Source organism: Meles meles, chromosome 20 (assembly GCF_922984935.1).
Source record: "Meles meles chromosome 20, mMelMel3.1 paternal haplotype, whole genome shotgun sequence".
Taxonomy (NCBI): domain Eukaryota; kingdom Metazoa; phylum Chordata; class Mammalia; order Carnivora; family Mustelidae; genus Meles; species Meles meles.
The window spans coordinates 389,853-417,828 of NC_060085.1; the positions used below are offsets into that span (position 1 = coordinate 389,853).

Sequence of the window (27,976 nt, forward strand, 5' to 3'; positions counted from 1 at the left end):
TGCCTCGTCACAGGTTCACGCGACGTTGGTCCGTCAGCCCCACCTTATAAAGGGCCACGTAACCCACCTCGTGCTCATCAGAGCCCGCCACGCCTGGCTCACAGTGACTGGTCTGGGAGGGGACGTGCAATCAAAGCTCAGTGAACCAGGTACAGCCTTGAGAAGCTGGTTGGAGTGAAGGGGCATTCTGGAGAAGGGCCCCCTGAGCCACTGGGCTGAGTCCGGGGCCCCTGGGCCCACAACAGGAGAGCCTGGTGAGGAGAAAAGCCACCAAAGAGGAGAGGAGAAACCAGAAACACAGAAACCTGGTATTATTCAGGTACCTGGATCAAGCCACACCTGAAGGTAGACCCTGAAATTTCCATTTAAACTTCCTTAAAGACTCCACCAAGTTCAACTTGTTGTGTTTCTTTTTTTTTTAATTTTTTTTAATTTATTTGTCAGAAAGAGAGAGAATGTACAAGTTGGGGGAAGGGGTAGAGGGAGACGGAGAATCAGACTCCCTGCGTGGGGAGGGATCATGAGCTGATAGGCAGATGCTCTACCGACTGAGTCACCCAGGCGCCCCATGTTCTTGTACTTTTTCAAAAAGATTGTTATTTATTTATTTGAAAGAGAGAGAGAGAACGAGCAGGGGGAGGGGCAGAGGGAGCAGCAGACCCCCTGCTGGGCAAGAGCCCAATGTGGGGCTCGATCCTAGGACCCCAGGATCGTGACCTGAGCCAAAGACCTGAGCCGAAGGCAGCCGCCTCATCGCCCCTTCACTTGGTTTTTCCGTCACTCGTACCCAGCAGGCTTCCCAGCTGCCCCTGCGCGCCGCCTTTCTAATATTCGAGTTGTTGGGGTATCAGGCCCAGAACCAGCAGGGCCAAAGTCATCTGATGACCTCCGCCCGCACCCAACCTCCTCTCCCAGTTGGGGAGGAAGAGAAAGAAGGGAGGGCAGAGGAGGAGGAAGTTGGTTGTTTATGGCTTCGGCCTCCAGCTGCTGTTGGGAAACTTTGGGCCTGGGAGGGAGCCGGGGCTGGTGCGGGGGGGGGGGGGGGGGGGGGGCAGGAGAGGCTGGAGGGTGGGTCCATCCTGCTCTGTTCTCTGCCCGCCCGGAGGGTCTCCTGCCCACACGAGGGCCCGCCCTGGCCCAGCCCTCCAGCTGCCTGCGCACTCTTGGCGTGGAGCAGTGAGGGAGCTGAACCCGCTGCTGGGGAGGCGGGAAACAGGCCAGGCAGGTGCCGCTTCCCCCAGCTGGACGGCTGCCCACCCAACAGACGGCGGGGCGGGAGCACCGCCCCCAGCCACAGCCCTACAAGTGCCCCGCTCCCCGGGCTCCAGCCACACAGCTGCAACATGGCAGGCCGCTGGATGCGCGTGGTGACTCTGGTCCTCCTAGGAGCCGCCATCTGTGGTGAGTGGACCTGGGATGAGGGGACAGCAGGAGCCACCCGTCTGGAGGGCAGTCAGGCAGCCAGCACCGCCCCCCCACACGCTCCACTAGGTGGCCAGGAAGGGGGACAGAGTCCAGGTGAATGGAAGGCTCTCAAGTCCAGGAACTTGCAGAGCTCAGACCGTAAGGCCTGAACTGCCCCCACAGGGAGGACCCGTGGCTTCACGGGGCTGCAGGGGACAGGATTGGGGACCGGCTGGACCACAGCCCCACTCAGCTCACACCTGCCTCCAGGCTGTTAGGCGGAGTGTGCAGGCCCGGCATCGGCCCCAGCCCCCACCACTCCCTATCGTGTCCGCTGGCTGTGCCCCTGGTCCCCAGCGCAGTCTGCAGCTCTGCAGACTCCCAGGCGTGGGCTGCCGCGGGCCGGGGTGGGGGTGGGGGTTGGAGGGAGGTGTGCGGGCTCGGTGGGGTCAGCCCTGAAGCGCTCAGGCCCACCTGCCCACCCCCAGCGGCGCAGCCTCGCGGGCGGATCCTGGGCGGCAGCGAGGCCGCGTCCCACGCGCGGCCCTACATGGCGTCGGTGCAGGTGGACGGCAGGCACTTGTGCGGCGGCTTCCTGGTGTCCGAGCAGTGGGTCCTGAGCGCCGCACACTGCCTGGAGGATGCGTGAGTGGCCCGAGGCGGAGCAAAGAGCGCGGGAGGGGGTTTGGCGCGGGGGGGGGGGGGGACGTGGCTCTGAGGTGGACCCCACTCCCAGGGCCGGCGGGAAGGTGCAGGTGCTCCTGGGCGCGCACTCCCTGTCGCAGCCGGAGCCCTCCAAGCGCCGGTACGACGTGCTCCGCGCGGTGCCCCACCCGGGCAGCCGGCCCGACACCATCGACCACGACCTCCTGCTGCTGAAGGTCAGCCACGTCCAGCCGCACGCACCCCCGCCCGCCGCCCCCGACCCCCGGGCCACCAGGCCAGCCGCACCCCCTCCTGCTGGACGGCGCCCGCCCCCGCCCCGCCCCGCCCCGCCCCGCCCCGACGCTCGCTTCCGCCCCGTCCGCAGCTGTCGGAGAAGGCCCAGCTGGGCCCCGCCGTGCGGCCCCTGCCCTGGCAGCGCGAGGACCGCGACGTGGAGGCCGGCACGCTTTGCGACGTGGCCGGCTGGGGTGTGGTCACCCACGCGGGCCGCCGGCCGGACCGCCTGCAGTACCTGCCCCTGCGCGTGATGGCCCGCGCCACCTGCAACCTGCGCCCGTACCACGACGGCGCCATCACCGAGCGCATGATGTGCGGAGAGAGCAACCGCCGCGACACCTGCGCGGTGCGCGGGGGGCGGGGCCGCGAGGGGCGGGGCGGGGCGGGGCGGGGCGGGGCGGGGCCGCGAGGGGGCCGGGCGCGCGGCGAGCTGGGCCCGGGGGCGGGGCTTGCGGGCGGGCGTGGCCCGAGGCGGGAGCCCGGCCGGGGTGGTCCCCGCCCCCGGGGGCGGGGCCGGACCGAGGTCCGGACGGGTGGGGAGGGGAGGTCCGGACGGGTGGGGAGGGGAGGGGAGGGCGCGCCGGGGGCCGGGGGCCAGCGGGGTGCGCGGACGCGGCGCTCACGGCCCGCCCCCACAGGGCGACTCCGGGGGCCCGCTGGTGTGCGGCGGCGTGGCCGAAGCCGTGGTCACTTCGGGCTCGCGCGTGTGCGGCAACCGCAAGAAGCCCGGCATCTACACGCGCTTGGCGAGCTACGCGGACTGGATCGACGGCGTGCTGGCCGAGGGTGCGGCCGCCTGAGGGGTCCCGGGGGCCAGCAATAAAGTTCTGTCCTGCGAGCGCCCGCCTGCCCTGAGCACGCGCCGCCGGCTGCGGGGGGAGGGGGCCCGGGACCCGAGGGCGGCGAGGGCGCCCCTGGCGGAGGGCGACGCTCCACGCTCCGACCGCAGCCGGGCGCCCCGACTCCTCCACGCGCGATCGGGGAGGGGCTCGCGTCCCAGGTGCCCCTTCCCTCCCGCGGATGTGCAGCCTTCCCGACGGGACGGGAGGGCCCACTGTGCGCGACGCCCTGCTCTGGGCTGAGCCTTAGGCTCGCAGACCCTCAGGTCAGTCGTGTTCGTCCGACCCACGTCCCACACCGAGACACTGAGGCTCGAAGGCTTCGCGACTCTCCTGGGGTCCCGGGAACCTTCCGGGCAAAGCCCGGATTCGGCCGAACCCCTGCACCTGCGTTCAGGGTCATCTCCAGTGGCTCCCAGGGAGGGTCACAGAATGTTAGGTTGACGGGTGTCCGAGAGCAGCCACACTGACTGGCACCCTGGGCCTCAGTTTACCCTTCTGGGCAACGACAGGGAGGTCAGAGGGCAGAACCCAGGCCCTGAGGCCCTTCACTTTCTCCGACCTGGATGAGGAGCCATGGAGACCCAGCACCTGCTGGCCCCAGGTGTCAGGTTCACGACTTCGTTTTGTTGAAAAGGAGGCAGAGGGTCTGAGAGGTGAAGTCATGGGCCCCACTGGGGGCTGGAGAACGGGGTCTGGAACCTGTGGACACGATGCCCGGAAAGTTTCACTTTCCGGGCATCGTGTTCACTTGGGAGTCATGCGCTCTGCATGAGACGCCCACTCAGTGAGTTCTCATGTGTCCTCAGCCCTGCGCACTGGGGACAGACGCCCGCTCTCAGGAATTTAGTCCCGTAGCCCCTCTGAGGGCCGGCGGGAGGCTCACGGCTTCCTGCCCAATGTAACAAACTGTACGGGAATCCAAGGGAAAGGGAAAGAAAAGTGCAGGTCATTCGAACGCAGGAGACTCACCCATTCAGCGGGTGTTTCCTGAATGAGACCGCCCCTGTGGGTTTACCAGACTTGGCAAACGGAAATACAGTACGTCCAGGTAAACGGCATTTTCAGAAAAACAACTTGTATCGTGAGTAATCACACGATATTTGGGACGGGCTTGTACTAAAACATTTGTTCATTTGAAATTCAAATCTAGCCAGCACGGGGCAGGGGGGGCAGGCTGACGACCCGACGCTGGGGGCCCAGACCCTGGCACCTGCAGGTCAGGAAGGGGACAGACACCTGCCCCGCCCCGCCTGTCTGGGGGCCTCCGCTGGCGTTTGCGCTTCCTCACAGCGGCTGGGGCTCCAGGGAGAAGGGCCGCAAGCAAGGCCACGTCCACCCACACGGAGGCCACACACATCACCGCCGCACAGATCCGGACGCAGGCGTGGTGAGCCCTGCCAGACCCGAGAGGAGGGGACCCAGACCCACCTCTTGATGGGATCCATGGTCATGCCGTTAAAAACACAACTTAACCTTAAACCCGTGAAATGTGAGTGCGAAACGGGCCTGCTGTCCGAAATCAAGAAACCAGCTTACAAAGCAGGACTTAAGAAAGACACATGGCAAAGAAGAGGGCCCAGTGGGAGGTGCAGGCAGCAGCGCGCAGGAGCCCGAACCCGAGCAGAGGGGGGTGGGCGCCGTCCGGGAGGGGGCCCCGTGGAGCCCTTCTCCAGGGAGGAGAGGCCGCTTCCCCGCTCCCCAAAACCATCCCCGCCTCTGCCCTCGATCTGAGGCAGACCCGTGATTGGCACACTGCCCACCCCGGGCTCACGGATGGCTCCGTGCGTCCCCAGGGACCACGTATCCAGGCACGCCTTGACCAGGGGAGGATGCCCTCGGGGTCCCCGTGTCACTAAAGGGACCGCAGTGGTGATGAGCAGAGTGGGCGGCGAGGCAGGCAGCAGGAGCCCAACTCTGTCAAGGGCCCTCCCCACCTTCACGCCTGCCCCCAGCGTGGGCCCATGAGTGCCAGATCCCCACAGAAAGCATCAGCTCCGACAGCGGCCCTCGTGGGCGACAGGGCCTGGCCAGGTAATGGGGGTCATGGAGCCCTGAGCACATGGATACATGTGGCATTGACCTCCAGGGGGCCTCCGCCTGGCCTGCACCCCCAGAGCCCTCCTGCAGAACAAGAGAACCAATGAGCGCTCCACAGGCAGGCGCTCTGTCTGGGGGCCGCGGAGCAGGACATAATTGGCGAAAGTGCTTGTCGACAGGAAGAACCCCAGGGGAACCAGGCCCGAGCTTCCAGAAACCCAGAGGCCTCAGTGTGCGGTGGGGCGATGGGACGATCAAGGGGGGACGCAGGGGACCAGGAGAGGTAGACACGGGCATCAGCAGAAGCCCCCCCCCACCGCGCCCAGCCCGCAGGGACCTCGTGATTAGCACTAGGTGCTCAAGGAACGCTGACAGCAAGACAGTGAGACGTGAGGGCACAAGAGCCCAGAGCAGGGACGGGGACAGGGAGGCGCAGCAGCCCCGCACAGACGGGACACCTGTGAGCCAGCGGGACGTTTATTGGGCCTGCTGAGGTCAGAACCGCTGGGGTGCGGCTGGGAGAGACGACGAGGCGGAAGCAGGTGCCCCTGCGGGTGTTCCCGGCAGCCCCCACGCAAACGCCCGACAGCCCGCACGTTCGCACGGCACATTCTAGGCAGAGGCCCGGGCCACCCCGGAGCCCCGGAGCCAGGACCTGGGGCTTCCACGGGAGCCGCTGGAGGTCTGGGCACCCGGGGAGGGCAGTGTGTGCGCTGCGGTCCTGCCCGTGGCCATGGGATCCATAGGCCCATCTCTGTCCCCACCTGGCACGGGCGGACAGGTGGCTGGGGACCCTCCACCTGGGGTCCTCCATCAGGCTTTGAGGAAGAGAAAGCAGCACCCACTGGGCAGTGGGTGACCAACGTACGCCCGCGGGCCGCATCCTCCCCTGCCAGTCCGGGGCACAGACCTCGCTGGACCGGGCGAGAGCCACACTCCCAGGACAGCGGTTTCTCGGTGTGCCTGACGAAGGTCCGAGCGTGTGGAACGTCGTGTCCCCGGCGGGGCCGTCAGGGGCAGCTGAGGGGCACCCGCCGCCACAGGCCCCCGCACAGACAGTTCTTGATCCAACGCTGCTCCCACTGCTTGACGGCTGTCGTCCTGTTGGGGGACCTGAGCATGGTGACGCAGCCACACCTGCGGGCAGAGCCGGAGGTGAGGCCCTGGCTGGGGCTGTCCTCCCCGCTGCCGCAGGGCCCTGGCACGGGCAGCTCCCCCCTTCCTAAGCTGCCTCCCGCACACCCTTACAGCTCAGCTCAGGCGCCGCTCCCCTCCCCTCTGGGAGTGGATGAGCGAGGGTCGTGGGGCTTCTGAGTCCCGGCCTGGCGGCGCCCTAGCAGGGGGACCCTGGGAGCCACAGCCTGTGTCTAGGGTCATGAGCCAACAACTGGGGTTGTATCTGTCCAGGGCCCATGCTTGCTTGTGTGCTCTCCGACCCGGAGAGCTCCCCGGGGCAGGCACAGGCTGTGTGCGCTCACCAGGACACAGACACCTGCTCACCCCTGGGACCCAGACCCTGCTCCGCTGGGCAGCTGGAAGCGGTCCCAGGAGCCAGCAGGCAGCGCTCACCTGGTGCAGGCCTTGCACTCCTCCGTGGGGAAGGCTCCCAGGTGCAGTCTGCGCAGGTGATCGACCTTGGGCTGGCCCGGAGCCCTGGCGGACGAGGGAGCACGTGAGCGGCTCGGGGCAGACCCCCGCTGACACACGGGCCCTCCGCTGCAGGCACGGGGGTGACAGAAGGTAGGGGACTGCCCGTGGGAGGGGTCCTGGGGGCTGGGCAGGGCTGCCCGGGTATCAAGTAAGTCTGAATGTTTCCGGAACGCTGAACTTAAAACCTCTTTGTGGGGCGCCTGGGTGGCTCAGTGGGTTAAAGCCTCTGCCTTCGGCTCAGGTCATGATCTCAGGGTCCTGGGATCAAGCCCCGCATCAGGCTCTCTGCTCAGCAGGGAGCCTGCGTCCCCCTCTCTCTCTGCCTGCCTCTCTGCCTACGTGATCTCTGTCAAATAAATAAATAAAACCTTTAAAGAATAAAAATAATAATAATAAAATAAAACCTCTTTGTGATCAACCCTCTTTTCTTAACGTCTATCCTGAAGCCCAAACACAAACGCAAGCCTGGGATCAGGGGGCATGTCACACGGAGGGGCCACACAGGGCTGTCTTCCTCGGGCTTATCTGTTTTCTGAAATTCCCACCCAGGTAACAGACCGCGTGGGGAATTCACGCGCGTCCCTCGGTCACCTGAGTGTCTACACGGGGAAGCCCTTGCAGGACCCTGGGTCGACACATCTTTCCTGCCTGAAGAGCGGGGACAGAGGCGGCCCTGCAGGGCGGCTGGGCGTGGAGGCCGACCCCGCACGTTCCAAAGCAGTGGCGTGTGGCGGGCTTCTGGAAGGGGCCCCTTGGCCCTGAGGACACCCTGCCAGAGGCTGTGGTCTGTTCCCCCCTGGGCTGCGCTACAGCGCCTGCACTAGACTCATCCACGGCCGGCCACAAGCCATGGGCCACGCGCATACGGTCCAGCCCTGCGGGGCCCGGAGCCCGAGTCAAAGGGCAGCGACGGGACGCGCCACGCGGGGGTAGCAGGGCGGAGACACAGTGGTATCCCCCAGAAGACCGAGGGCAGGGATGGAGAAGGGGGCAGGGGTGTCCCTGGGCCAGCGTCCAGCCCGGCGCAGGCAGAGGCCACGGGGCAGAGGCGGGCACGCACCGGACCAGGCCGTCCAGCGGCAGGGCGCCGGCGCCGGCGGGCAGCGTGGGGGCCTTGCCGAAGTGCAGGCGCAGAGGCTGCTTGGGCTGCAGGCGGCTGACCAGGCCGTCGCTGACGGGCAGCCAGTCCAGGCTGGGGATGAGCAGCTGGCTGGGCAGCAGGCAACACTCGTCCACCAGCGCCTCGTCCGGCTCGCTCGTGGGGCCCTCGTCACGGCCTGTGGGGGGGGGACCGCGGGGATGTACCGCCCGCCGGGGAGGCACGGGCCCCGGGACCGACCGGCACCGGGTAGCCTTGCCGGTGGCAGGGGTCTGGGAACTAGGGGACTCCACCTGCAGACGGGCCGTCCGGCGCCCCGGGACAAGCACACCCATGCTGGGCGCTGGGGGCGACCGGGCCCGGACCTGAGCCGTTGCGGGGGCCTAAGGGCCGAGGGCCGGGGACTCACAGGAGATCCAGAGCTTGGTGAGCAGACGGAAGAGCAGGGACATGCTGTCCTGGGTGTCCGAGGTGGCCGTGTACACAGGCAGGCAGCTGGGCTTCAGGAGCCCCCAGATGCGGATGACCACCATGAGCTCGCGCAGCAGGCCCAGCGAGGGGCCGTCCCGCAGGAAGCTGTGGCCCGGCCGCAGCGGGGAGCCCTGCAGGGAGAGGCCCTCGGCTGGACACCTCGGCGGGCGGGGAGACGGGCCAGGGCCGACCCGGGCCAACGGGCCACTGGGCCGCCGGCATCTGCAGAGCGTACTCGGCCACCGCGCGGTGCCGGGAGGAGGCAAAGTGGTCACCCGGGGCAGCCCATGTGGGGAAGGGGAAAAAGGGACTTCAAACTGCTCTCGGACGGGCGACGGATTTAAATCCGGGCCGGGAGATGCACTTGGCCACCCTCGTGGCCTGAGCTCAGAGCGGGTGTGGCACAGACCCGTCTGCACAAGGCCCGGGGGGAGGGGGCGCACACAGCCAACGCCCCTGAGGTCCCCTGCAGGGGAGAGGACGGGTCAGGGCACCGCTGCAGAGAGGGACGGTGGAGGAGCAAGGGGGCGGGGCGCTGCTGCAGAGGGTGAAGGGGGGCGGGGGGGGCGGGTTGCCCGGCCGGCGCACCTGGTTGGGCAGGCTGGCCAGCAGGTAGAGCACGAAGTCCCCCACCCACTGCAGGAGCTGCTGCAGCGCCTGGAGCGTGTTCATGTCCAGGACGAACTCCTCTGTCTTGAGGTTGATCATGACCTTGTCGATGTCTGGGCCGGAGAGTCAGGCACACCCGGGCAGTCAGGCACACCGTGGCCTTGTGGTGCTCCCAGCACAGGCGCGGACACGGACACGCCTGGCTCCGCACCCTGCGGCACCCGCAGAGAGCTGCGCCCCAGACCTCGGACCTCGAAGAGGGCCCTGGGTCAGAGTGGCCGTCGGGAAGGCCCGGCTGAGGCTCCCCTGCGGCTAGCATCGGTCCCCAGCTCTGCCGCAAGCCCCGAGGGCCGGGACGCATCCACGCCTTCCGGTGACCGCCCCCACCCTGTGCCTGGTCGGTCCACACCCCCACCCCTCAGGTGGGGCTTAGGATGGCCCCGTGGAGGGGCTCGGGGCGGGACCCACCGGCGTCGGTGATTTTGCTGCAGACCTCGGTCAGCCGGTCACCAGGACTCTTGTCCGGGGTGTTAAGGAAGTGCGGGCGCAGGAGGGACTTGAGCGTGGAGCTCACGGCCACCAGGAAGAGCTTGGCGTGGTAGTCACACACACGGGCCACCGTGCAGGGGGACAGCTTGCACAGTGAGGCCTTCATGGCCAGGATCCGGGTGGACAGGACCTGGGTGGGGGCGGGGGGTGGAGCAGCCTGCAGGCAGGGACACTCCCTCCCCCCCAGGGGCCGGGGAAGCAGCTTTGGCCAGAGCAGGTGGAGCGGGGTGGCCCATCACCTCTGCCCCCAGCTCCGACTTCTGGCAGAACGGGGCCAGGGGCGGGGCTTCCGGGGTCCCAGGGGGCGGGGCGCGAGCCGGCTACCTGCTGCAGGGCGGCGTTCTGACGCGTGTACTCCTCGTGCAGCTTCTCCACCAGGCTCTGCACCATGGCGGGCTGCACGTGCAGCAGCGTGTCCCACCAGTCGTAGCCCGTCACCATGCAGTACTCCAGCAGGAACAGCAGGTGCCGCAGGGCCAGGCTCACGTCCAGCGTGTGGCCCATGGATGGCGAGATGCGCAGCATGCTCAGCTGGGGGGAGCCGCCCGTGAGGGCCGAGCCCCACCGTGCCCTCGGGCAGGGAGGGGCGCAATGGAGGGGCCCCGGGCTCCGCCCCACACCTAGTGACCCCAGGCCCCCCACGCCCCTCCGCAGGCCTCACAAATCCACTCTCAGGCCGTGGCAGGGGGGGGGGGGGGGGGGGGGAGTGTCTCCGGAAGCAGAACCCTTCCGGCGAGGAGAGGCCCGCTGGTTGGCATGCCGTGCGGACACGCCGAGAAGTGGATTCAGGCAGGACGCATAAAGAGAAGCGGCTCTCAGAAGTGACCTGTCCAGGGTCTGCACGGCCTGGGGCGAGGGCAAGCGTGCACAGTGTGCCCATCGGCCAGGCCGAGGCCCCCAGGAGCGACGATGTTAGTGAGCTCCTATGAGGCCCCAGAGCCACAGGTCGCTTACCTGCGTCCCGGCGGTGGAGAACCACCGTCCTCACGGCTCCTGCTGGAGGGGCACCTACTCTGCGCCCCAGACCACAGTGGAGCTGAGACCTCCGGGGCGGGAGGAGCCCCACCCCACCAGCGAGGAACTGCCGGGCGCCCGAGCAGCAGGGACAGCAGTCCCGGGGCCACTCACACCCCCACCCCGCCAGGCAGCAGCTTCCAGCTCACCCTCCCGTGGCTGTCGATGCCGACCAAGGCCAGCGAGGTCCAGGACAGCTGCATGGCCTTGAAGTGGACGGCAGGGCCGCTGGCCCGTGGGCGCTTGACGGCCGGCTCATCTGCAGAGCGCGGGGTGGCTGAGCTGTAGAAGACAGCCATGCTCTGCAGCGACAGCCGGTGCACGATGTGGACGCTGCCGTCGTGAAACGCCAGGGCCAGCCCTGTGTGCGGGAGCGCGGGTGGTTGAGCCGGGCGGAGGGCCGGGGACATGCACCGGTGGTCGGGGCCAGCAGGGCCTGCCCGGAGGAGGGGGGGGGCGGTACCGAGGCCGGGGTAGAACTGGGTGTCGCTGGCCACCTTCAGGTCGGTGTTGGTGAGCGAGATGGGCAGCTTCGGCAGCGCCACAGCAGACACGCGGTCCAGGTCGTTGGTGGCCGACAGGATCCGCCATTTCAGGATCATGGGCTGTTTGTCGCCGACTGCAAACGAGGGCCGGGGGTGGGCAGGAAAACAAAAGAGGATGAAACGTGCAGCAGGCCAGACCCCTGCAGGGGCCCCCCACCCCCCCGCTCCGCACGTGGGGGGCCTGGCCCAGAGTGACCACTTGGAGCGCTCCAGGGCCCAGCCAGCTGCACAGTTCACGACGGGCCGGGGACGGCCGCTGAACCCACCCGCTCCTGCCCTGGACCCCACGGGAAGGCAAGGTTGGGGCTGGTGGGAGCAAGGCTACTGTGCCCCCGGCAGGAGCCAACGCACGGAGAGACAGACCCCGCCCAGACCCCGCCACCACACACCCCCCTCAGGACCTGGCCCGCCTGTGTGGGGTTTTCTTGTGACGTTAAGGGTCCCAGGGGGCCCAGCTCTACCCGCCCCATGAGGCTTGAGCCGGACGGTCAAGGCGCCACAGATCGGCGCCCCTCGCACCCACACCCTTGGTGACGAAACCCCCGACGACAGGCAGAGCGGCTTCTGTGCCTCTGGGCCTGGCTGCTGGGTATCGGGAAACGGGGCGTGGGCAGAGACTCATGAGGTGCGCATGCACTGGGACACACCGGGGCCAGGCTGCAGGGACACGCGTGCCACGGGGGGAGACCAGGGGCCCAGCTGACAGCAGCCCGAGCCATGGGGTTAGGGCCGAGCAGCAGAGGCAGCCCTCCCAGCAGAGCGCGGAGCTGCGCTGGAGCTACCGAGTGCGGGGCCGGCCTGTCACACGGCGACAGCTGTCACGCAGCTTCTTCCTGCCGCTGCTCTGCCTTGAGAACTCCGCCCTGGTTTGTCACAACTTACAAACCTGCCGTGAGCCCAGGGAGGGAGTCCTAGCAAGCGCTGTCCCCCAGGGAAACTGAGGCCCAGAGAGCACCGAGACTGCCTAAGGCCACGGAGGGCAATCCAGCACCTAACAGGGACGGCAGAGGGGGAACAGCAACCTCGGCGGCGTCCAGGCAGCTCCCGAGCCACCTGCACCCGGATCGGGCTCAAATGCTAGGTCATGGCTATGGCCAGGCTGGCCCTGGGGCTGGTCACTGTCTGCACAGGGCAGGGGGCCGCACACACCTGTGGCCCTGCCCACCACCGACAAGCTCCCCAAGTTCGCGGGGTCTGGGGACAGGGCAGCTGGGACCGTCTTCGCGGTAATCGCTCGGCCCCACGGTGTGCAGCTTATGTAACCGCCCGGTGCGGGCAGGAGCCGTGGGGCGCCCGACGCAGCTTCATTAGCGGTTCCCGTGCAGTACCCCCCGCAGAGCCGGCCACTCTGGGCTCCATTAGCGCTCATCGGCACAGAGCCCAGCTCGCATCTACTGGAAACCATCTCTGTGTGTGGGCCCCGGGGGAGAGGGGGCTGTGAAAATCCAGGGGCTTTTCTGATTTCTCTGTGGCTTCCAGCAGGGCCAGCACGTCCCAGGGTCCATTGGTGGGGGGCGGGGGGGGGCGCTGCTATCTGAAGCCACTGGAGTTCCCCGTGGCTGCAGGGACGGGGAAGGGGAGGGGAGCCAGTAGGTAGGTTCCGAGCGGACCCAGTCACACCCTCTGGGCCTCAGTCTCCTCACCACAGACCAGATGTTTTGGAGGAGTCTCTGGTTTTTAGGATTAAGTGCCCTCTGTGGCCCAGGGGCTGCAGGTCCCCCCACTCCTGCCCCCCTTACTTGTGCCCCCCCCCTTACTCAGCCACTCTAGCTCCTGGCCTCTGCCCCAGGACCTCAGCCCCAGCACGCTGTTCCCTCAAGCAGGCACGCGCTCGCAGCAGGAAGCACCAGACGTGAGGCAGTCAGGCCACCCGTCTGTGGGCTGACCGGCAGACCTCACGTCTGAGCCCCAGCCCAGGAGGCTCTCCAGGACAGGAATGAAGTGGCCGCAGAGCAGGGACGAAGAGGGCAGCGTGGGCCGACGCTGTGCAGCCGTTCAGAACAGCTCCACGTGTCGTGCTGGGAGCCCGGGAGTGGGGAGACTCACCCACAGGCGAGATCTGCTGGAAAACATTGTTCACCGGGAGCCCCTCCTTCCGCAGGGACCAGCACTCCACGATGCTGCTCGTCTGGCTGGACGCACACAGGAGCACCTGGGGACGGCAGCGGCTGGTCGAGAGGGTGCGGCTGGAATGGGAGACACAGCCCCGGTGGCGAGCAGGGGTGCGGCCACGGAAACTATCAGAGCTTCACGAAGCGGGGGCCTTACTGACGCGCGGTTACACTGGAGCCCTGGGTGCCACTGACCGGCGGCCACAAAGATGTCCCCGAAGAGGACCTCATCCCGAGTCCCGGGACCTGGAGGCTTTGGGGCCCGGCGTCCTCACCAGGTCCTCAGGAGAGGGAAGCAGAGAGCAGGTGGGGGTCCCAGAGCCGGGCAGACCCCGTGCCACTGGCAGGGAGGATGAAGGGGGGGCTGCGGGCCAGGAAAGGGCAGGAGCCGGGTCTCCCTGGGGCCCCGGGGGGACCAGCCCTACCCGCGCCGGGGTTTCAGCCTTGTGAGGCCCACGTCAGACCCCGGACCCCAGCGCTTGAGATGAGAAGCGTGTGGAGCTCTGCTGCCGCAGCCAGAGGGGGGCACCCCCCAGGCAGGCCTCACCTGCTCCGACATGTCGCGGGCCAGGAACTTGAGGTGGGTGATGGCGGGGAACTTGTCCTTGCGGTTGAGGTCGGTGGTGCAGCGCATGAAGAGCGAGGGCAGGATCTCGGTGTCGATGCGGCACTTCTCGCTGACCACACTCACGCACACCTTGTAGAACTGCACGGGGGAGGCGCTGCTGCCGTCCGCGGTGGCCACCACGATGTTGCCACCACCGGTGAAGGCGATGTCAGCCAGGGCCACACGGCCACGCAGCCGGCACAGACTCTCCGTGGACGTTAGCACCTGCCCGCTGGGCTTGAGCAGAGACACGGTGACCAGGCCACTGACCGTCACTGCGATCCAGCCCTCCATAGGCTTGCCACCAAACAGCGTGAGTGACGGCGAGAATTTGACGCGGGAGAACTTCTCCCCGAAGCTGGAGGCACCTGACTATGGGGGGAGAAGGGAGCACGGGGTCTGTTTACTGCCAACCCCAACCCCAGCTAAGGGCCCTGACCAGCTTTTAGGGCTCTGCCCCCTGTGATCTGACAACCCTGCTCTGGGGGCACAGAAAGAGGAATTCTGGGATATTACTGAATTAAACAGTGCGGGGGGAGGGGCGCCTGGGTGGCTCAGTTGTTAAACACCTGCCTTCAGCTTGGGTCAGGATCCCAGGGCCTGGGGATCGAGCCCCACATCGGGCTCACCACTCAGCAGAGAGCCTGCTTCTCCCTCTCACTCCCCCTGCTTGTGTTCCCTCTTTCGTTATGTCTCTATCAAATAAATAAATAAAACCATAAAAAAAAAAAAAACCCAATGGGTTGGATTTTGAGAACCAACCATCAGTGATCAATGATTCCCTAAGGATACCAACCACCAGTTAAACGGGAGGTTCACTAAGGACAGCAGTCATCCGTTAAATGAGTGGTTTACTAAGGACAGCAGCTTTCAGTTAAATGGAAAGTTCACTGAGGACAGTGGCCATCAGTTAAATGGAAGGTTCACTGAGGACAGTGGCCATCAGTTAAATGGGTGGCTCACTTAAGAAGCAGATACTGACAGCTTGATTGCAAGCATGAGTTGGGCCCAGGGCTAGAGAAACCAAAGGATGCTGGAGGTGGGAGAGGAGGAGCCATATAAAGAGGAGCAGGGAGACAAGCAGGGTGAATGATCTCACCTACTGTACCTACTTGCTCAGGTAGGACACCCACCTTTTCCACGTGCAGGGCCAGCTTCACACCATTGTGCAGCCAGGACAGGGCCACAATGGGGTCTCCTTCCACCAGGCTGCCCACATGGCTCTCCCAGCTGTTGGCCAGGTGGTCCGCCATGCTCCAGCACTTGATCTGCCCATCGGCATCGGCCGACAGGAGCCGGGAGCCTGTTGGGGGTGGGGGGGAGCAAACCTGTGTCACCAACCTTCACGGTGGGCCGAGACAATGGCTGCCAGTACGCCAGGGCCTGGGAGGAGCAGGCCTGGCGGGAGTGGAGCAGGGGAGGGGTACAAGGTGTGCTCCTCACAAGTGTGCCCTTGGGGAACGTGAACAGCAGTGGCCACGTGGCCGCAGGTTGAGGCTTCCAGCCCCTGCTGCAGACTCTGGGGACGTGACCCGGAAGGCAGAGCACGAGACTCTGAGGTTCAGGATCAAGGATGGGCACTGCCACCTCCCTCGGCCATTCAGGACCCCCCGCCCCGGCCCGTCCTCACCGGACTGGTCCCACTCAAGGCAGGTGATGGCCTCGCTGTGCTCGGAGCGGACGGAGTGCACGTCCCAGGGGTGCTCCGTGTCCAGGATATGGATCATACGAGTGAGGTCTGAGGAGGACAGCGCACGCTCAGCACAGCAGCCCGAACACCCCGAAGCTTCTGACGACCCCAGGAGGCCTCAGGGAGGACACCAGGGAACATCCCACCCATGGGGACGACAGAGAGCTGCTCTGCTGCTGACCATGTAGACGGCCCCAGCGCTAGCGCAGAACAGGCTTTTGTATTCCTGGGTTCCCTCTGGAGACCAAAGCAGGCTTGTGGCCACAAGCGTGGTCACATTTTTCAAAGAGACACAGAAAACAGGACTGGAAGAAGACGGTCTCCAAACCCTAATGGTGGGCCTCTCTCCGTGACTTTTCTTCCTTAAGCGAAATTTCTTAGCTTTTCTAATTTTCTCTAACAGGCGCACAGTATTTAACAACAGACAGAAAACAGGTCCCCACAGAGTGACTTTGAGGCTTCCGAAAGCGAGATAATGACGTGTATGTTCTGGAAAACTGGGCAACAAGTCTCCAAGCCCTGGGGGACCACACTCCCCTGCTCCGGTCCATCCCAAAGGGTGATTCCAGGGTCTTTCCCCTACTCTGGCCCAGCACCAGATGCAGGAGCGCAGTGCATCTGTCCTGCGCACACCTGTGAGGCTACGGTCCTCACCAACCCCGGTGACAGAGGAGAAAAGCCTGAGAGGGCCGCCATGGGGGAGGAGCAGCTCCCAGGCAGGCCTGGAGACCCAGAGGCCCCCCAGTGGGACACCGGGAATGGGGGGTGGCTGGGTTGGAGGACAGGGAGACACACCTTGGTCGTCATTTCGAAGGTCAGTGGTGAAGGCAATGAGGTTACGGCAGGACCAGGCACAGGCCAGGGGCACTGACGGGCAGTGGGTACTCTTGGGCCATCTCTCCCACTCGCAGACGTAAGCCAGATCCATTGTGCCCACAGGCCACAGGTCACACACCGAGGACGGTCAGCAGCTCCTGAGGGAGGTTGACACGGACACTCACTGAGTGCCCGCAGGACGCCAAGCCCCACGCTGCATGCTGGCTTACCCCAGGTCATGAAAGGAACCCAAACCCTGCCCTAGGGTCTCGTGTGCTGTGTAAGGGCAGCTGCATTTTAAACACGGAGGGACGGCACCTGGGGTCTCAGTCAGTTACACGTCTGCCTCCAGCTGGTGTCCTATCCAGGGTCCTGGGATGAGCCCCACGACGGGCCCCCTGCTCGGGGAGGAGCCTGCTTCTCCCTCACCCTCTGCCTCTACCCCCGACTCCTGCTTTCTCTCTGGAATAAATAACATCTTTGGAGTGCCTGGGTGGCTCAGCGGGTTGAGCCTCTGCGTTCAGCTTGGGTCCAGTCTCAGGGTCCTGGGATGAGCCCCAAGTAGGGCTCTCTGCTCGGGGGGAAGCCTGCTTCCCTCTCTTTCTCTGCCTGCCTCTGGGCCTACTTGTGATCTTGCTGCTGAATAACTAAGTAAATAAATAAATTTTATTTAAAAGATAAAATCTTTTCTTTTTCTTTTTTTTTTAAGATTTTATTGTTTGACAGAGAGACACACGAGAGAGGGAACACATGCGGGGGCGGGGAGGGGCAGGCTTCCCGCGGAGCCCCATGCAGGGCTCAGGCCCAGGACCTCGGGATCACCACCGGAGCAGAAGGCAGACAATGAACGGCTGAGCCACCCAGGCGCCCCCAATAGAATCTTCAAAAAAATAAAATAAATAAACATGGAGGAACAGGGAGGCCTCATCGGGAAGGCAGCATCGTGTAGCAGTGAGGGAGCGAGGCTCGCACGTGCCGGGGGCACGGTGCGGGCAGGCGGAGGGAACACCCGCGCCGAGACGCAGAGGGCGCGCGTCACCTCGGGCCCAAGTGGCTGCAGCAGACGCGCGAAGGGAGCAGGGGGCAAGGTGGAGGCAGGAGGCGATGCGGCCTGTCCCACAGGGCCCTGGAGGCTCTCACCCCGCTGGGCCGCGGACTACGCACCCTCGAACAGGGCCCCTCTGGCGGTCTGGAGCGCACAGGCAGGCACCGGGGGGGCGCCACGAAGAGGGCAGGGGCAAGCGCGCGTCGAGGCGGGCCGCGGGTCACTCCCGCCGCGGGTGCCGCCGCAGGGCCCCTGGGCAGACGCGCGCGGGCCGCGAGGACACCACCTCCAGGGGAAGCGGAGGCGGGACCCGGGAAGTCGGACGACGGTCCCGGGGGTGAAGCCTCCCCACGGCCCTCCGCGCGCCAGCCTCGAGCACGGGCTCCGGTTCTCTCCTTCGCGGCCGTCCAGGGAGGCCCCGAGGCCGACCCGCGCCGTTTTCTCAGTCGCCCCAGGTCCCGACGGGGACACCCAGGCCACGCCCACAAGCCCCTGCGAGTCTTTAAGTCTCGCCCCCAACGCCTCCATCCCCTGCGATCTCCGCTTCCCAGGCTGCCCCTGGAGGCCCAGCCGGCCTACGCCCTCGGACCCCATCCCGGGCCCCCAGCGCCTCGCGCGCCGCCGGACCCCGGGCCCTCCTGGGGCCCCGCCCAACCCCCTGTTACCCTCGGGCCCCGTCCCCCCACGCCCGCCCCGGCTCTCCGCGCCCCACGCTCAGGCCGCCCCAGGCTTCGCGCCAGTCTCCGCACCCACCCCAGACCCCGCCCGCCCCGGCCGCGTGCCCGGCGCCCTCGCCCCCCCCCCAGGCCCGCCCTCTGCCGCCGCGGGCTCCGCCCCGGGCCCGCCTTCTCCGGGCTGCGTTTCCCCGGCCGCGGGCGCCGGCCGGAGGCGATCCGACCCCTCCGGCCCCGCAGCCCCGCGCTCACCGGGCCGGCCCAGACTCCACGCCGAGCGGGCAGCCGCCGCCCGCACTCGCCCTAGCTCCGCGGCTCCGGCGCCGCCATCTTCCCCGGGACCAACGAGTTGCCCGCGCAGCGCGGCCGCTTCCCAGGGACTTCTGGGAAGGCGGTGACTCCGCCCCGCCTCCGGGACATTTGCATAGGCCTTTTGGTAGCGTCCAGCAGCCACCTGAGCTGTATTTGGTGGAACAGTGAACGCTTTTTCAACTCCAGTGAAGGTTCCCTTTCATTATTCTCTATGTTGTACAGATGAAGGAAAGAAAACTGGCGGCTGACCCTTTCTTCAGGAAATCCGCCCTCTCTGTAAAGTCATTTGTGCTGAGCACTATAAATAGCTCGCGGACGGCCGCTTGGAGCGTGCTCGCTTCGGCAGCACATATACTAAAATTGGAACGATACAGAGAAGATTAGCATGGCCCCTGCGCAAGGATGACACGCAAATTCGTGAAGCGTTCCATATTTTGTCCCGGCAGGGACCCCCGGGGGACGAACCCAGATTCGAAACCCCAGCCCGGGACTTCGTTCCGGCCACCCCAGGAGGCTCCTCCGAGTGACTCTTGGAGCCTGGCCGGCGGGGAAGGGGTGGAGCCGGGGTTTGAACCTGGGCACCTGGGAACGGGACAGCCCGGGCAGCAGAGCGGAGGACCCGGCGCTCCCAGGAGCATCTCCCCACACACCGGCCGCCCATGGGGGTCCCTCCGCGTGAACCTTCATCCCCTGAGGCCTGCAGCCCTCCATGACCAGGACCTAAGCACGTCCTGAGCGCCTGCTGGAGGAAAGGAAAACCCACAGCTGGTGACCAGAGCACCAGAAATTTATTGAATTCTCCACTTTTCCCAAAGCACAACTAGCCACACACACGGGAGGGGTGTCCCCCAGCTCTGCTCCTGCGGGACACGCCGGGGTGACCAGTGTAAGGACACCCCAAGGCAACAGGCCAGAGCCGGGTGGGGGAGGGAGCAAGGGGACACGGCAAGGAGAATGGGGCGGTCCAAGGGCAGAGGCAAGGAGAACGGGGCAGTCCGAGGGCAGAGGCTTCTGGCTGGAAGTCCCAATCCCCCAGTGTGAAGGGAGGAGGTGTGCAGACCAGAAAGGGCCCCAAGAGCCACCAAAAGCCACCAGGGGAAGCCACACATTCCAAACGGTGGTGAGACCAGCCTTTAAGATGTAGCTTCTGTCCAGGGTTGCAGGGCACACGCACACACACGCACACACACGCACACACGACAGAACACTCCTGGAGAAAGGGGCAGAGCCCCAGGGACCCCCCCACCAACCAAGCAAAAAAACTGGGTGGGGGGTTAAAGCAGGGACTAGAACAAAGCCCCTCATTTATCAGTTGGGGCAAGTGTTTGGTTTTTCTTCCCAAAAGGGAAATTTAAAAATGTACAACAAATCATGCCAAATTCATTAAAAGTGATAAAAACCCAGCCTCTCACTCCCTGCTTAGGCTTCCAACGGGCCTGGAAAAGCAGAAGGAAGGAACACGGAGGTGACCAGGCCGGGTCTCCTGGCTGCAATACAGAGCCGGAGGGGCAAGGCCAGGCCGGTCCGGCGCGGCCCCAGCCCCCAGCGCTTACGGGGACCGGTGGGCAGGGAAGCGGCCGGAGTTGAGAGCAGCCGCCAGAGGCAAGAGCGCGGCCGCAGGGACTGGGCGCGGGGAGGCAGGGTGGGGTGGGGCTGCCATCAGCTCCGCTGCTCCAGGTACGCGGACAGGAGCAGCCCTGGGGGCAGGAAGTCCAGGTGCCGATTGCTGACCTTCATCTGCCTCTTGCCTTCTAGGTCCGCACCTGTGAGGGGACAAGGACGGCGGCAGTGACCGGACTACACAAGTCACGGGTCCCCAGGTCGCCATCTCCATCCCTCCAGGCGCCTCCGGCATCCAGCGCTGGGTGGCCCGGTGGCCCCGCACCCACCAACCTCCCTCCCTCTCCCTCACCTCCCTTCACTCCCACCCCTGAACTAGCCCCGCGGCCCCCAAGCTCGGCCCAGCTTTCAGGCCTTGGCAGGGGCGGGGGGGGGGGGGGGGGGGGGGAGGGGGGTGCGCTCTGGCGCGCCTCCTCCCCGTCAGCTCAGGGCCCCTCCTCCTCTGTGTTCCGCCCGCTCAGCTCCCGCAGAGAAGCACCCCTGTCCCCGCCCCTGCGTCCTGGCTCTGCGGGAACGAAGTTCGGAGTCCTCCGGAGGAAGCGGTGGGAGGAAGCGGCCTAGAGTTGCCATGGAAACCGTCTCCTCAGCAACTCGGGCAGGTCACCAGGATGAGGAGCCCCGCACCCCATGGGGCACCCAGACGCAGCAAGGGCCTGTGAGGTCAATCCCTGGGGGACCACGTCCCAAGGACACCCGCATTATAAAAGAGAGGACACGGGCCCCAGGAGGGGGCACTTGCCAATGTCACATGCGGGCCACAGCAGAGGGACTAGAGCTAAAGAGAGCTCCGCCTCTGTCTTGGGGGCCCCAGACGCCCGCACAGGCCCCACTCTCCCAGGGAGCATCTGTGCCCCCGGCATCGCCCAGCACGGGGCCAGGCACACGGGGGGCCTCAGATGCACGAATGCGCTGTCCCACCGCCGACCCTTGGCTCATGGCCCCCTCCTCCCCGAGAAGCCTCCCCCTGAGGGATGAGCCCCTGCGTGACTCCGGTCTCGGTTTCCCTGGGCCGCACCAGCCGGATGGGGCCCTGCGGGCCAGCAGCACTTACTGGCTGAGATGAGGTCCATGTACTGGCAGACGGCGTGAAGCAGGAGCCTCTCGAAACTGGAGGGAAACAGACGGTAAGTGGCCGTGGGCCAGGGCCAGACCCCGGGCAGACCCCACGGTCGCGCTCCCACCCGGTCACCTGCTGTCGAGCATGGCCGTGTACACGGCCTGGGGAGACACCGAGAAGAACCTCAGCAGCCGCTCCTCCCAGGTCTCCAGCGTTCCCTGCGGGAGAAACGGGCCTGGGGTGAGGGCCGCCACGAGACTGTGGCCAGGCTGTCCAGGCCCCAAACCCAGGGTAGCCTCTGGAGCCCAGAGACCTCGGTTCAAATGTGGCCTTTGACCTGCCCCAGGAGGCTACGGAACCCTTCCCAAAGATAGCGGGAGTGAGATACAGCCATACTGTTGGACTCCTGGGCCTTCTGCCTGGTGGACTCCTACGCATCCCGCAGTACCCACCTTCACTGTCCCTGCCTCCCCACCCTCAGGGAAAGCCCTTTCCCAGCCCTGGTTCCTGCACGCTGATCACACTGGTCTGGTCTGTACCCTGCCTCGTCTCCACCAACACCACCTGCACTGGGTAGCAGATCTCCCATCACTCCGCCGCCAATGAGGAAGGGGAGGGAGAAAAGCTAACAAAAAAGACCAAGCAGGTGGAGGGGGCAGACGCAGCCTGGCCTGGTATTCACCATGGGGATGCGGCTCCGCTTGAGGACGGCTCTCAGACGCCGGCTGATGCGCTGGAAGCAGTCACGGGGTGTGTAGGCCGGGTCCTCTGCAAGATGTCCTGGTGTGGAGCCTCCGGAGGAGCAAGCCCGGGGCCTGCCCACAAGTCAGGCTCCTCCCCAGGCGTTCCGGGGCACCGCCCCCACCCCAGCCCCCTCCCCATTCATGTCCTAGGTACCGCCCACTCGCCAGGCTCCTCCCCACCCACCCCTGGTCCCCCCCACAACACGATCAGCCAGGCCCCCCCATTCGCTCCTCTGGTTGCCCCAACCTCACGTCTAGGCCCACACCTCTCCTCCGGTCCTCCCCACGGCCTGGCCCCCTCCTCCGCGTCTTGCTCTTGCCCTCATCCTCCAGGTAGCGGAGAACCCTCTCCTGCTCCTCCCCAGAGCGGTTCATGAAGTCATTCCAGACCTAGAAGAGAGGCGGGCAGGACCCAGGCCCATGAGCCGCAGGTTCTCCATGTAGCCAATGGCCACAGAGGGCCGCCAAGCGTATGGACATACTCCTCTAGACACATCTGCCCACGGGGCCGGCCAAGAGTTTATGGGGTACCCGCAGACCTGCCCGTCTGGGGCGGGGGATGGCCGCGGACCCGCTAAGCCCCCGGTGGACTCATTCATTCCCAGTGCTGGGCAGAGGAATCAGGAGTGCCAGAAAGTTCTGGGGTGCGGTAGGACTTCTGGCTTGGTGTGGGGGCCCCGACGGGAACAGAGCCAGTGTTCATCGAGGGACCGAGGGGGCTGGGTGCAGATGGGCGCTGCTGAGGGAGGGACCGGCCGGGCCAGGTGTGGCGTGGAAGCCAGAGCAGGAGCAGGGGCGGGAGGAGGGCAGGGCAGCCGCACCTCCACATAGGTCTCGTTGCTGCAGGCCTCTGCAAAGATCCCGGGTGCTGCCGGGGGTGCCAGGTCCCCGTCGTCCAGACCTGCCGTGCCCCCGTCCGTCTCCAGCAGGGTTAGGAGGTACTGGGCTAGATGGAAGCAGATGGTCTCTGGGCTGGGGGGGTGGCATTCGGGCCCCCCAAATGTCTCCACGGAAACCCCTGGCCTCTGCATTCAGGGCCTTTACCCTCTGGCTCGCACGGTCTCGCCACCTCCCCGCTCCCGCCGTCTTTCCCAGAAGGCGCAGAGACCACCCAGCCTCCACCTCCCGAACGCGTGCTTCTCCCTGGCTTGCTGAGCTCCCAGCCGTCTTGGAGAACCCAAGCCCCCGTGCCCGGAGCTCCTTCGGCCCTGCCCCAGCGCTGCCCAGCTCGGGCCGGCCTCGCAGCAGCCGCGAGAGCAGCAGACAGGCCGTTCGCGTGAGCCCCGGGAAGCCCCAGGGTGCCCCCAGCCCTGCTCACTGTTCTCCAGCCGCTGGAGGCTCTTCCGCCCCTTGGCCTTGGGCACGAGGTCTGAGTTCCGAACAGCCTGGTTGATGAAATGCTGTTTCCGCTTGGAGGCCGACAGCCTCTTCGCCTGGGGGCCGGCGAGCGTGGGCAGGCAGCGCGGAAGGGGCCTGTGGGCCGGGGTGGGGGCGGGGAGACAGGCCTCAGGGCCGACCCGGGCCAGGACCGCCAGGCAGAACCCCACTCGGCCCCTGTGCCATGACATCCCCTGCTTGGTTTCCCTCAGCAATGGACAACCCCAGACCCCCCAAATTCCACTGTGTTTCACGGTCCCACCACCAGGAGGCCCGTACAATCGTGAGGACAGATCAGCGAGCCGGGGGCCAGAGAAAAGAAGACCCGTGCCCGGAGTCACATTGTGGGTGGGTGGCCAAGCTCCTCCCGCCTCCCCCGGGCTTCCAGACCTTCACTGCAAGCCGGTGGGCCCCCGCGTCGGCAGCACTGGACCACCACCCGGCCCGCGGGGAGCGTCTCCCCGGCAGCAGCGGGTAAACCAGGCGACAGCGTCCAGCAGCTCAAGGTGAGGCCCGAGCCCACGTGCACAAGCCCCTGGTGTCCCCCCGATGTGCCCAGAGGCAGGCCAGAGGGGCCCCCCCCACTAATCTGCCTTCCTCCAAGCAAATGCATTAATGTGGGATGGATTAGCGGCTTGTCTGGGCCTCCCACGGGGACACGAGGGCCACCTGCAGACACTCGGGCACTGGGGGGGGGCCGCGCGCGGAGCACTGGAAGGAGGTGTCCTGGCAAGGAGTTCCTGGCCTTCCTGTCTCCCCCAACAGCCCCCAGACCACGGGCCAAGGGCATGTGGCCTCCTTACCCTGCCCCCAGCATGCCGGGCACAGTCCCACCTGCAGGCCCCCGCCTGGGGCACACTCGGGACTCCGTACTTGGGACTGGCTCACTCGCTCGTCCCCTTTGGCTCTGTCAAAACCTCTCCGGAGCCCCCCGGCCGCTATATGACACGTCCCTTCGTGTTTCTAATCACTGGTTCTGCTTCCAAGCTAACCGCCCCCCTCGCCCACGACGCGGCCATCCCCGTGTCGACATTCACAGCCATGCCCAACATGCGGGGTCTCAAAGAAAAAAACCCCACGACTCCAAGACCAAGTGGAACCCAGAGTCCAAAGTACCCCACACTTTCCTAGTAGCCAAAGTTCCCAGGACACAAACTAAAAACAGAAGTTCGGCCTCTCCCCTCTGAGCCACGAACCTCTCGAACCTCTCGGAGAAGCCTTGTAGGATTACGGAGGAAGCCAGTGCTCCTCGGGGCCTCCACAGACCTAAAGCGTCCCCAGCATTAAGGATCTATCTGTTTGGTGCAGAATGGCCATGACCTCTCCATCAAAAAGCAGACAGGCTGAGACCCACGCCGCGACGTCCCAGCAGAGCAGGTGAGCGGCCAAGGCCCAACGGGTGACAGTTCCCCTCAAAATCCATGCCGTTGGCCTCACGAACAAACTCACACCTGAACCAGCACCCGTCAGCAGGGACACATAGGCAGACGCACGGCTGGACCCTGGAATGTCAGTCCTGAGTTCCAATCCCAGCTAGGATGCTTTGCTGTGGAACCTGGAACCCCAGCTCACCCCCAGCCACGTGAAGAGAAAAATGGCTTCTCTGGGTTTCCTTGGATCTGAAAGGGGATACGCAGAGCCAAGAGGGCCAGGACAGACATCCTTCCCACCTGACTCAGCAGCGCCTCCTTGGTTTCCTCCTGTTATGGGGAGCTCACCCCCTGTCACACTGTTGATCCCAGCATCGTCCCTGGATTGAACATTCCTTTCCACCATCACTATCATGCCACGAGGGTGCTCGCTTCGGCAGCACATATACTATCATGCCACGAGGGTGTGATATCATGCTGACACCCATTATACAGAACTGCAACTGAGGCACAGGGTCATGACACCGAGATCCCACCGTTGCAAAGAAGCCAGCAAAGACGGGCCAAGGTAAACCAAGTCAGCACCAAGCCAATGACTGTGAGGCTGACTCTGCCTGAGGGCTACGCCCTGAGGCCCGAGCACCCCCCCACCGCGAGCCCCAGCGAGCCCCCAGCCTCCTCAGGGCTCCCGTGCTGTGTCTCTACCTTGGCAGCTGGAAAGAGCCCAGAGCAGCAGCCTGCTGGGGCCGATAAGAGTCCGCCTCCACATCCAGAGGGGCTTATCGGGGATGTCAGAGCAGGGTTGAGCCCTGGGGACACGGGGCTCTGACGAATGGGGCCTCCCCATCTCATGAGAGTGGCAGAACTAGGATTGGAACCTCCCCATGAGCCATTCAGCCTCCTGCTTCTCTGACTCCACAGAGCTCCACCCCCCACCTAGTGAAAACCCGCTGGCCCTGCCCTGCTCCACCACCATGCACAGCTCCCCAGAACCCTCAGGGCCAGGCCCAGCCCCGCCCTCTCCAGTACCGGGAACACAGGGGTCTGTGCCTGGCCCCACAGGCTTTCGGGGGGCTCGCCACCTTTTTGTGGGCCTCATGCTCTGAGCTGAGTGCTGGAAGTTGAGTCCCGTCTACGGCCGTACCACCCTGAACGCACCCGATCTCATCTGGAAATTGAATCCCACCACCAACTCAAGGCAGCTGACGTCAACCACATTCCAGCAGAAGGCAAGAAACATGTGGCCTCCAGGGCCAACGGCTGGGCTTGGACACCCACTCAAGAAGGAGAGGACAGGGGCGCCTTGGTGGCTCAGTCGTTAAGTGTCTGCCTTTGGCTCAGGTCATGGTCCCAGGGTCCTGGGATCAAGCCCCGCATCGGGCTCCTTGCTCAGTGTGAAGGTTGCTTCTCCCTCTCCCATTCCCCCTGCTTGTGTTCCTTCTCTCACTGTGTCTCTCTGTCAAATAATAAATAAAATCTTTTTTAAAAAAAAAGAAAGAAAGAGAGGACAGAAGCAGGCAGGGCAGAAGCAGCAGGCCACAAATACCCAGTAAATCAGATTTGTAATGAAGGTTGTGGGTCCTCCGCTCCAGGCACAGCGACCCCCTCACAGGGCCTCAAACCCCCAGGAACCATCGACCTCAGGGCCTTTGCACATGCTGAGCCTGCTGCCTCCAGTGCACTTTCTCAGCACATCCTGGCGGCTGCTCAGACGTCATCTGGGAGAAGCCACCCTGCTCCTGGCCCGCCCAATCAGCTGGCCCAGGCACCAGTTTACTACTAACACCTCAACTCCCATGCTAGACCCTTACGAACAGGAGTGTCCCCAGCACCTGCCAAGGGCCAGGTCAGACCACTTTACAGATGGGGAAGCTGGGGACCCAGACAGGGCACCCTAGCCTTCCTGGCCCCAACAGGACTCGGGCAACGGCTGCATCATGAAAGCAGCTCGTGCCCCATGAAGGTGGACAGGCCCCAGGTAGAAACAGCGGCCAAATCGGGCTGAGCACCTTTTCTTTTGGGTTAAAATATACTTTTCTCTAGCGCCAGTCCCCTCCCCCAGGAACAGGCAAGAGAGGAACCTATTTCCCGAAGCAGGAAACTGAGTGGGGCCGGCTCAGAGCGCAGAGGTGACTCAGGCTGGGGTGTGACCTCCAGTAGTGACCGCAGCCCCGGGGACGCACAGCGGTGAAGGAGCGCTGGGGACACCCGTGAGGACCCCCCAGGCAGGTTAACACCCATGTGCACAGGCGAGGCCCCTTAAAAGAGGGAAAACACCCACATCTGTAGAGCCCACCTGGCTTCTGGGTAAAGGCCGGGGAGACAACAGAGGGGTAATAATAAATGTATAACGAAACAAACTACACAGTAAGACGTTTTAGATAATAATTAGAGAAGCTGCTCCCTTCTGCTGGGCACAGGGTCGTGGGCCGCCCCCCTCCCTGCCCCGCCCAGCCATTCTGAGAAGAGGCCGCTGCTATATCTCGGCTTACAGATGGGGAAACTGAGGCATATACTGCCCAGGCGGCCGGGCCAGCGCAGGGAGGAGGCGGCAGCCCCTTGCCCCCCACAGCCCAGGGCCCAGGGTGGGCGGCTGTCTTCTGCGGGAACATCCCGGGCAAACAGGACTCTAGCCCAGCTCTGGGGTCGGCACCCAGAGTGGGCGGCTCCGCCCCCGGGCTCGGGGCACCCCACGCGTCGCATCTGTCAAGTACCGGACGTGAACAAAGGGCCCTGTCTGCTCCTGTCTGCTCGGGAGGTGGGGGGCCGAGAGACCCCCCAGGCAAGCGCGGGCTGGCGGGGGGGGGGGGGTGGGGGGGCTCCCTACCCAGCCTGGGGGCAGGAACGGCGGCCCGTGCGTAAACACCCCAAACAGCGAAGCGGTTTCCCGGGGCGCCCCGCGCAGGAGCACCCCTCACCTGAGCCGGGGCGAGGCGCAGGAGACCCCCCACGCGAGTCGGCGCCCGGGCACCGGGGCGGGGGGGGCACCTCTGGGCCCCGGAGACACGGAAACGCACAGACGGGGTGTGCCCCGCTGCCCAGACACCCGGACGCGCCGCGCCTGGGCTCTCCCGGGCGGCAACAAAGCCCCCCACCCCCACCGCACGGCGCTCGGGGGTCTCGGCCGGGAGAAGGGGCGGGGCGGCCTGGGGCTGCGGCCGGACAGCAGGGGAGAGGGGAGCGGAGGGGGGTGCAGGAGTCCCCGGGGGCCTGGCCGCCCGCCCTGCGCGCTCACAGCGTCCGCCGCCCGCCCGGGGCGCTGCCCACCGCCGCCGCCGCCTCCTCCGAGCCGCCCTCCGGGTTCTCCAGTGCGACCATGGCTCGGCCGCTGTGGTCGCCGCCGCCCGGCAGGGCCTTCTCGGCCCGAGCAGGAAGTGACGGGCGCCCAGGGG

The 27,976-nt window shown here is 65.5% G+C and overlaps 3 protein-coding genes and 1 non-coding gene across 6 annotated transcripts; 2 read left to right on the top strand and 2 right to left on the bottom strand.

The window, feature by feature from the left end:
- Positions 1-1,072: 1,072 nt before the first annotated feature.
- Positions 1,073-11,614, top strand: CFD (complement factor D). Of its 2 annotated transcripts, XM_045990888.1 has the most exons (7): positions 1,073-1,401; positions 1,893-2,049; positions 2,141-2,285; positions 2,435-2,692; positions 2,985-3,158; positions 9,937-9,942; positions 11,601-11,614. In XM_045990888.1, the coding sequence occupies exons 1-5, from the start codon at positions 1,344-1,346 to the stop codon at positions 3,144-3,146; spliced, it is 780 nt and encodes a 259-aa protein (XP_045846844.1). In that variant the 5' UTR covers positions 1,073-1,343; the 3' UTR covers positions 3,147-3,158; positions 9,937-9,942; positions 11,601-11,614. The 2 variants fall into 2 exon arrangements, with proteins under 2 accessions (XP_045846844.1, XP_045846843.1); XM_045990887.1 differs by lacking the exons at positions 9,937-9,942; positions 11,601-11,614 and having other exon boundaries at positions 2,985-3,184.
- On the bottom strand, positions 5,685-18,499 carry MED16 (mediator complex subunit 16). Of its 2 annotated transcripts, none has more exons than XM_045990885.1 (15): positions 18,358-18,499; positions 16,366-16,544; positions 15,511-15,618; positions 15,014-15,183; positions 13,821-14,252; positions 13,209-13,314; positions 11,081-11,236; positions 10,767-10,978; positions 9,928-10,134; positions 9,523-9,733; positions 9,034-9,167; positions 8,384-8,576; positions 7,936-8,152; positions 6,795-6,878; positions 5,685-6,362 (listed from the first exon to the last, which is right to left on the bottom strand). In XM_045990885.1, exons 2-15 carry the CDS (start codon positions 16,496-16,498, stop codon positions 6,236-6,238), a joined length of 2,490 nt encoding a protein of 829 aa, XP_045846841.1. In that variant the 5' UTR covers positions 16,499-16,544; positions 18,358-18,499; the 3' UTR covers positions 5,685-6,235. The 2 variants fall into 2 exon arrangements, with proteins under 2 accessions (XP_045846841.1, XP_045846842.1); XM_045990886.1 differs by lacking the exon at positions 18,358-18,499 and adding an exon at positions 16,705-16,806.
- A 248-nt stretch (positions 18,500-18,747) lies between these two features.
- On the top strand, positions 18,748-18,854 carry LOC123933335. Its single transcript, XR_006816566.1, has one exon. It is a non-coding gene; the product is annotated as a U6 spliceosomal RNA (small nuclear RNA).
- Positions 18,855-19,186: 332 nt separating this feature from the next.
- R3HDM4 (R3H domain containing 4) lies at positions 19,187-27,948 on the bottom strand. Its single transcript, XM_045991072.1, has 8 exons — positions 27,820-27,948; positions 23,156-23,310; positions 22,659-22,783; positions 22,104-22,227; positions 21,777-21,862; positions 21,227-21,312; positions 21,089-21,144; positions 19,187-20,180 (listed from the first exon to the last, which is right to left on the bottom strand). The coding sequence occupies exons 1-8, from the start codon at positions 27,900-27,902 to the stop codon at positions 20,077-20,079; spliced, it is 819 nt and encodes a 272-aa protein (XP_045847028.1). The 5' UTR covers positions 27,903-27,948; the 3' UTR covers positions 19,187-20,076.
- Positions 27,949-27,976: the final 28 nt, after the last annotated feature.

Excerpts from the sequence above, each read along its gene's own strand:
- CFD (XM_045990888.1), top strand. The coding sequence starts at position 1,344 with ATGGCAGGCCGCTGGATGCGCGTGGTGACTCTGGTCCTCCTAGGAGCC. Across the intron at positions 1,402-1,892 it reads CCTAGGAGCCGCCATCTGTG|CGGCGCAGCCTCGCGGGCGG; the intron begins GTGAGTGGACCT and ends GCCCACCCCCAG. Across the intron at positions 2,693-2,984 it reads ACCGCCGCGACACCTGCGCG|GGCGACTCCGGGGGCCCGCT; the intron begins GTGCGCGGGGGG and ends CCGCCCCCACAG.
- MED16 (XM_045990885.1), bottom strand. The coding sequence starts at position 16,498 with ATGGATCTGGCTTACGTCTGCGAGTGGGAGAGATGGCCCAAGAGTACC. Across the intron at positions 15,184-15,510 it reads CCTTGAGTGGGACCAGTCCG|GCTCCCGGCTCCTGTCGGCC; the intron begins GTGAGGACGGGC and ends CACCCCCAACAG. Across the intron at positions 9,168-9,522 it reads CAGCAAAATCACCGACGCCG|ACATCGACAAGGTCATGATC; the intron begins GTGGGTCCCGCC and ends TCTCCGGCCCAG.
- R3HDM4 (XM_045991072.1), bottom strand. The coding sequence starts at position 27,902 with ATGGTCGCACTGGAGAACCCGGAGGGCGGCTCGGAGGAGGCGGCGGCG. Across the intron at positions 22,784-23,155 it reads CCTCCAGCGGCTGGAGAACA|CCCAGTACCTCCTAACCCTG; the intron begins GTGAGCAGGGCT and ends GCTTCCATCTAG. Across the intron at positions 21,863-22,103 it reads TGGGGAGGACCGGAGGAGAG|AGGACCCGGCCTACACACCC; the intron begins GTGTGGGCCTAG and ends GACATCTTGCAG.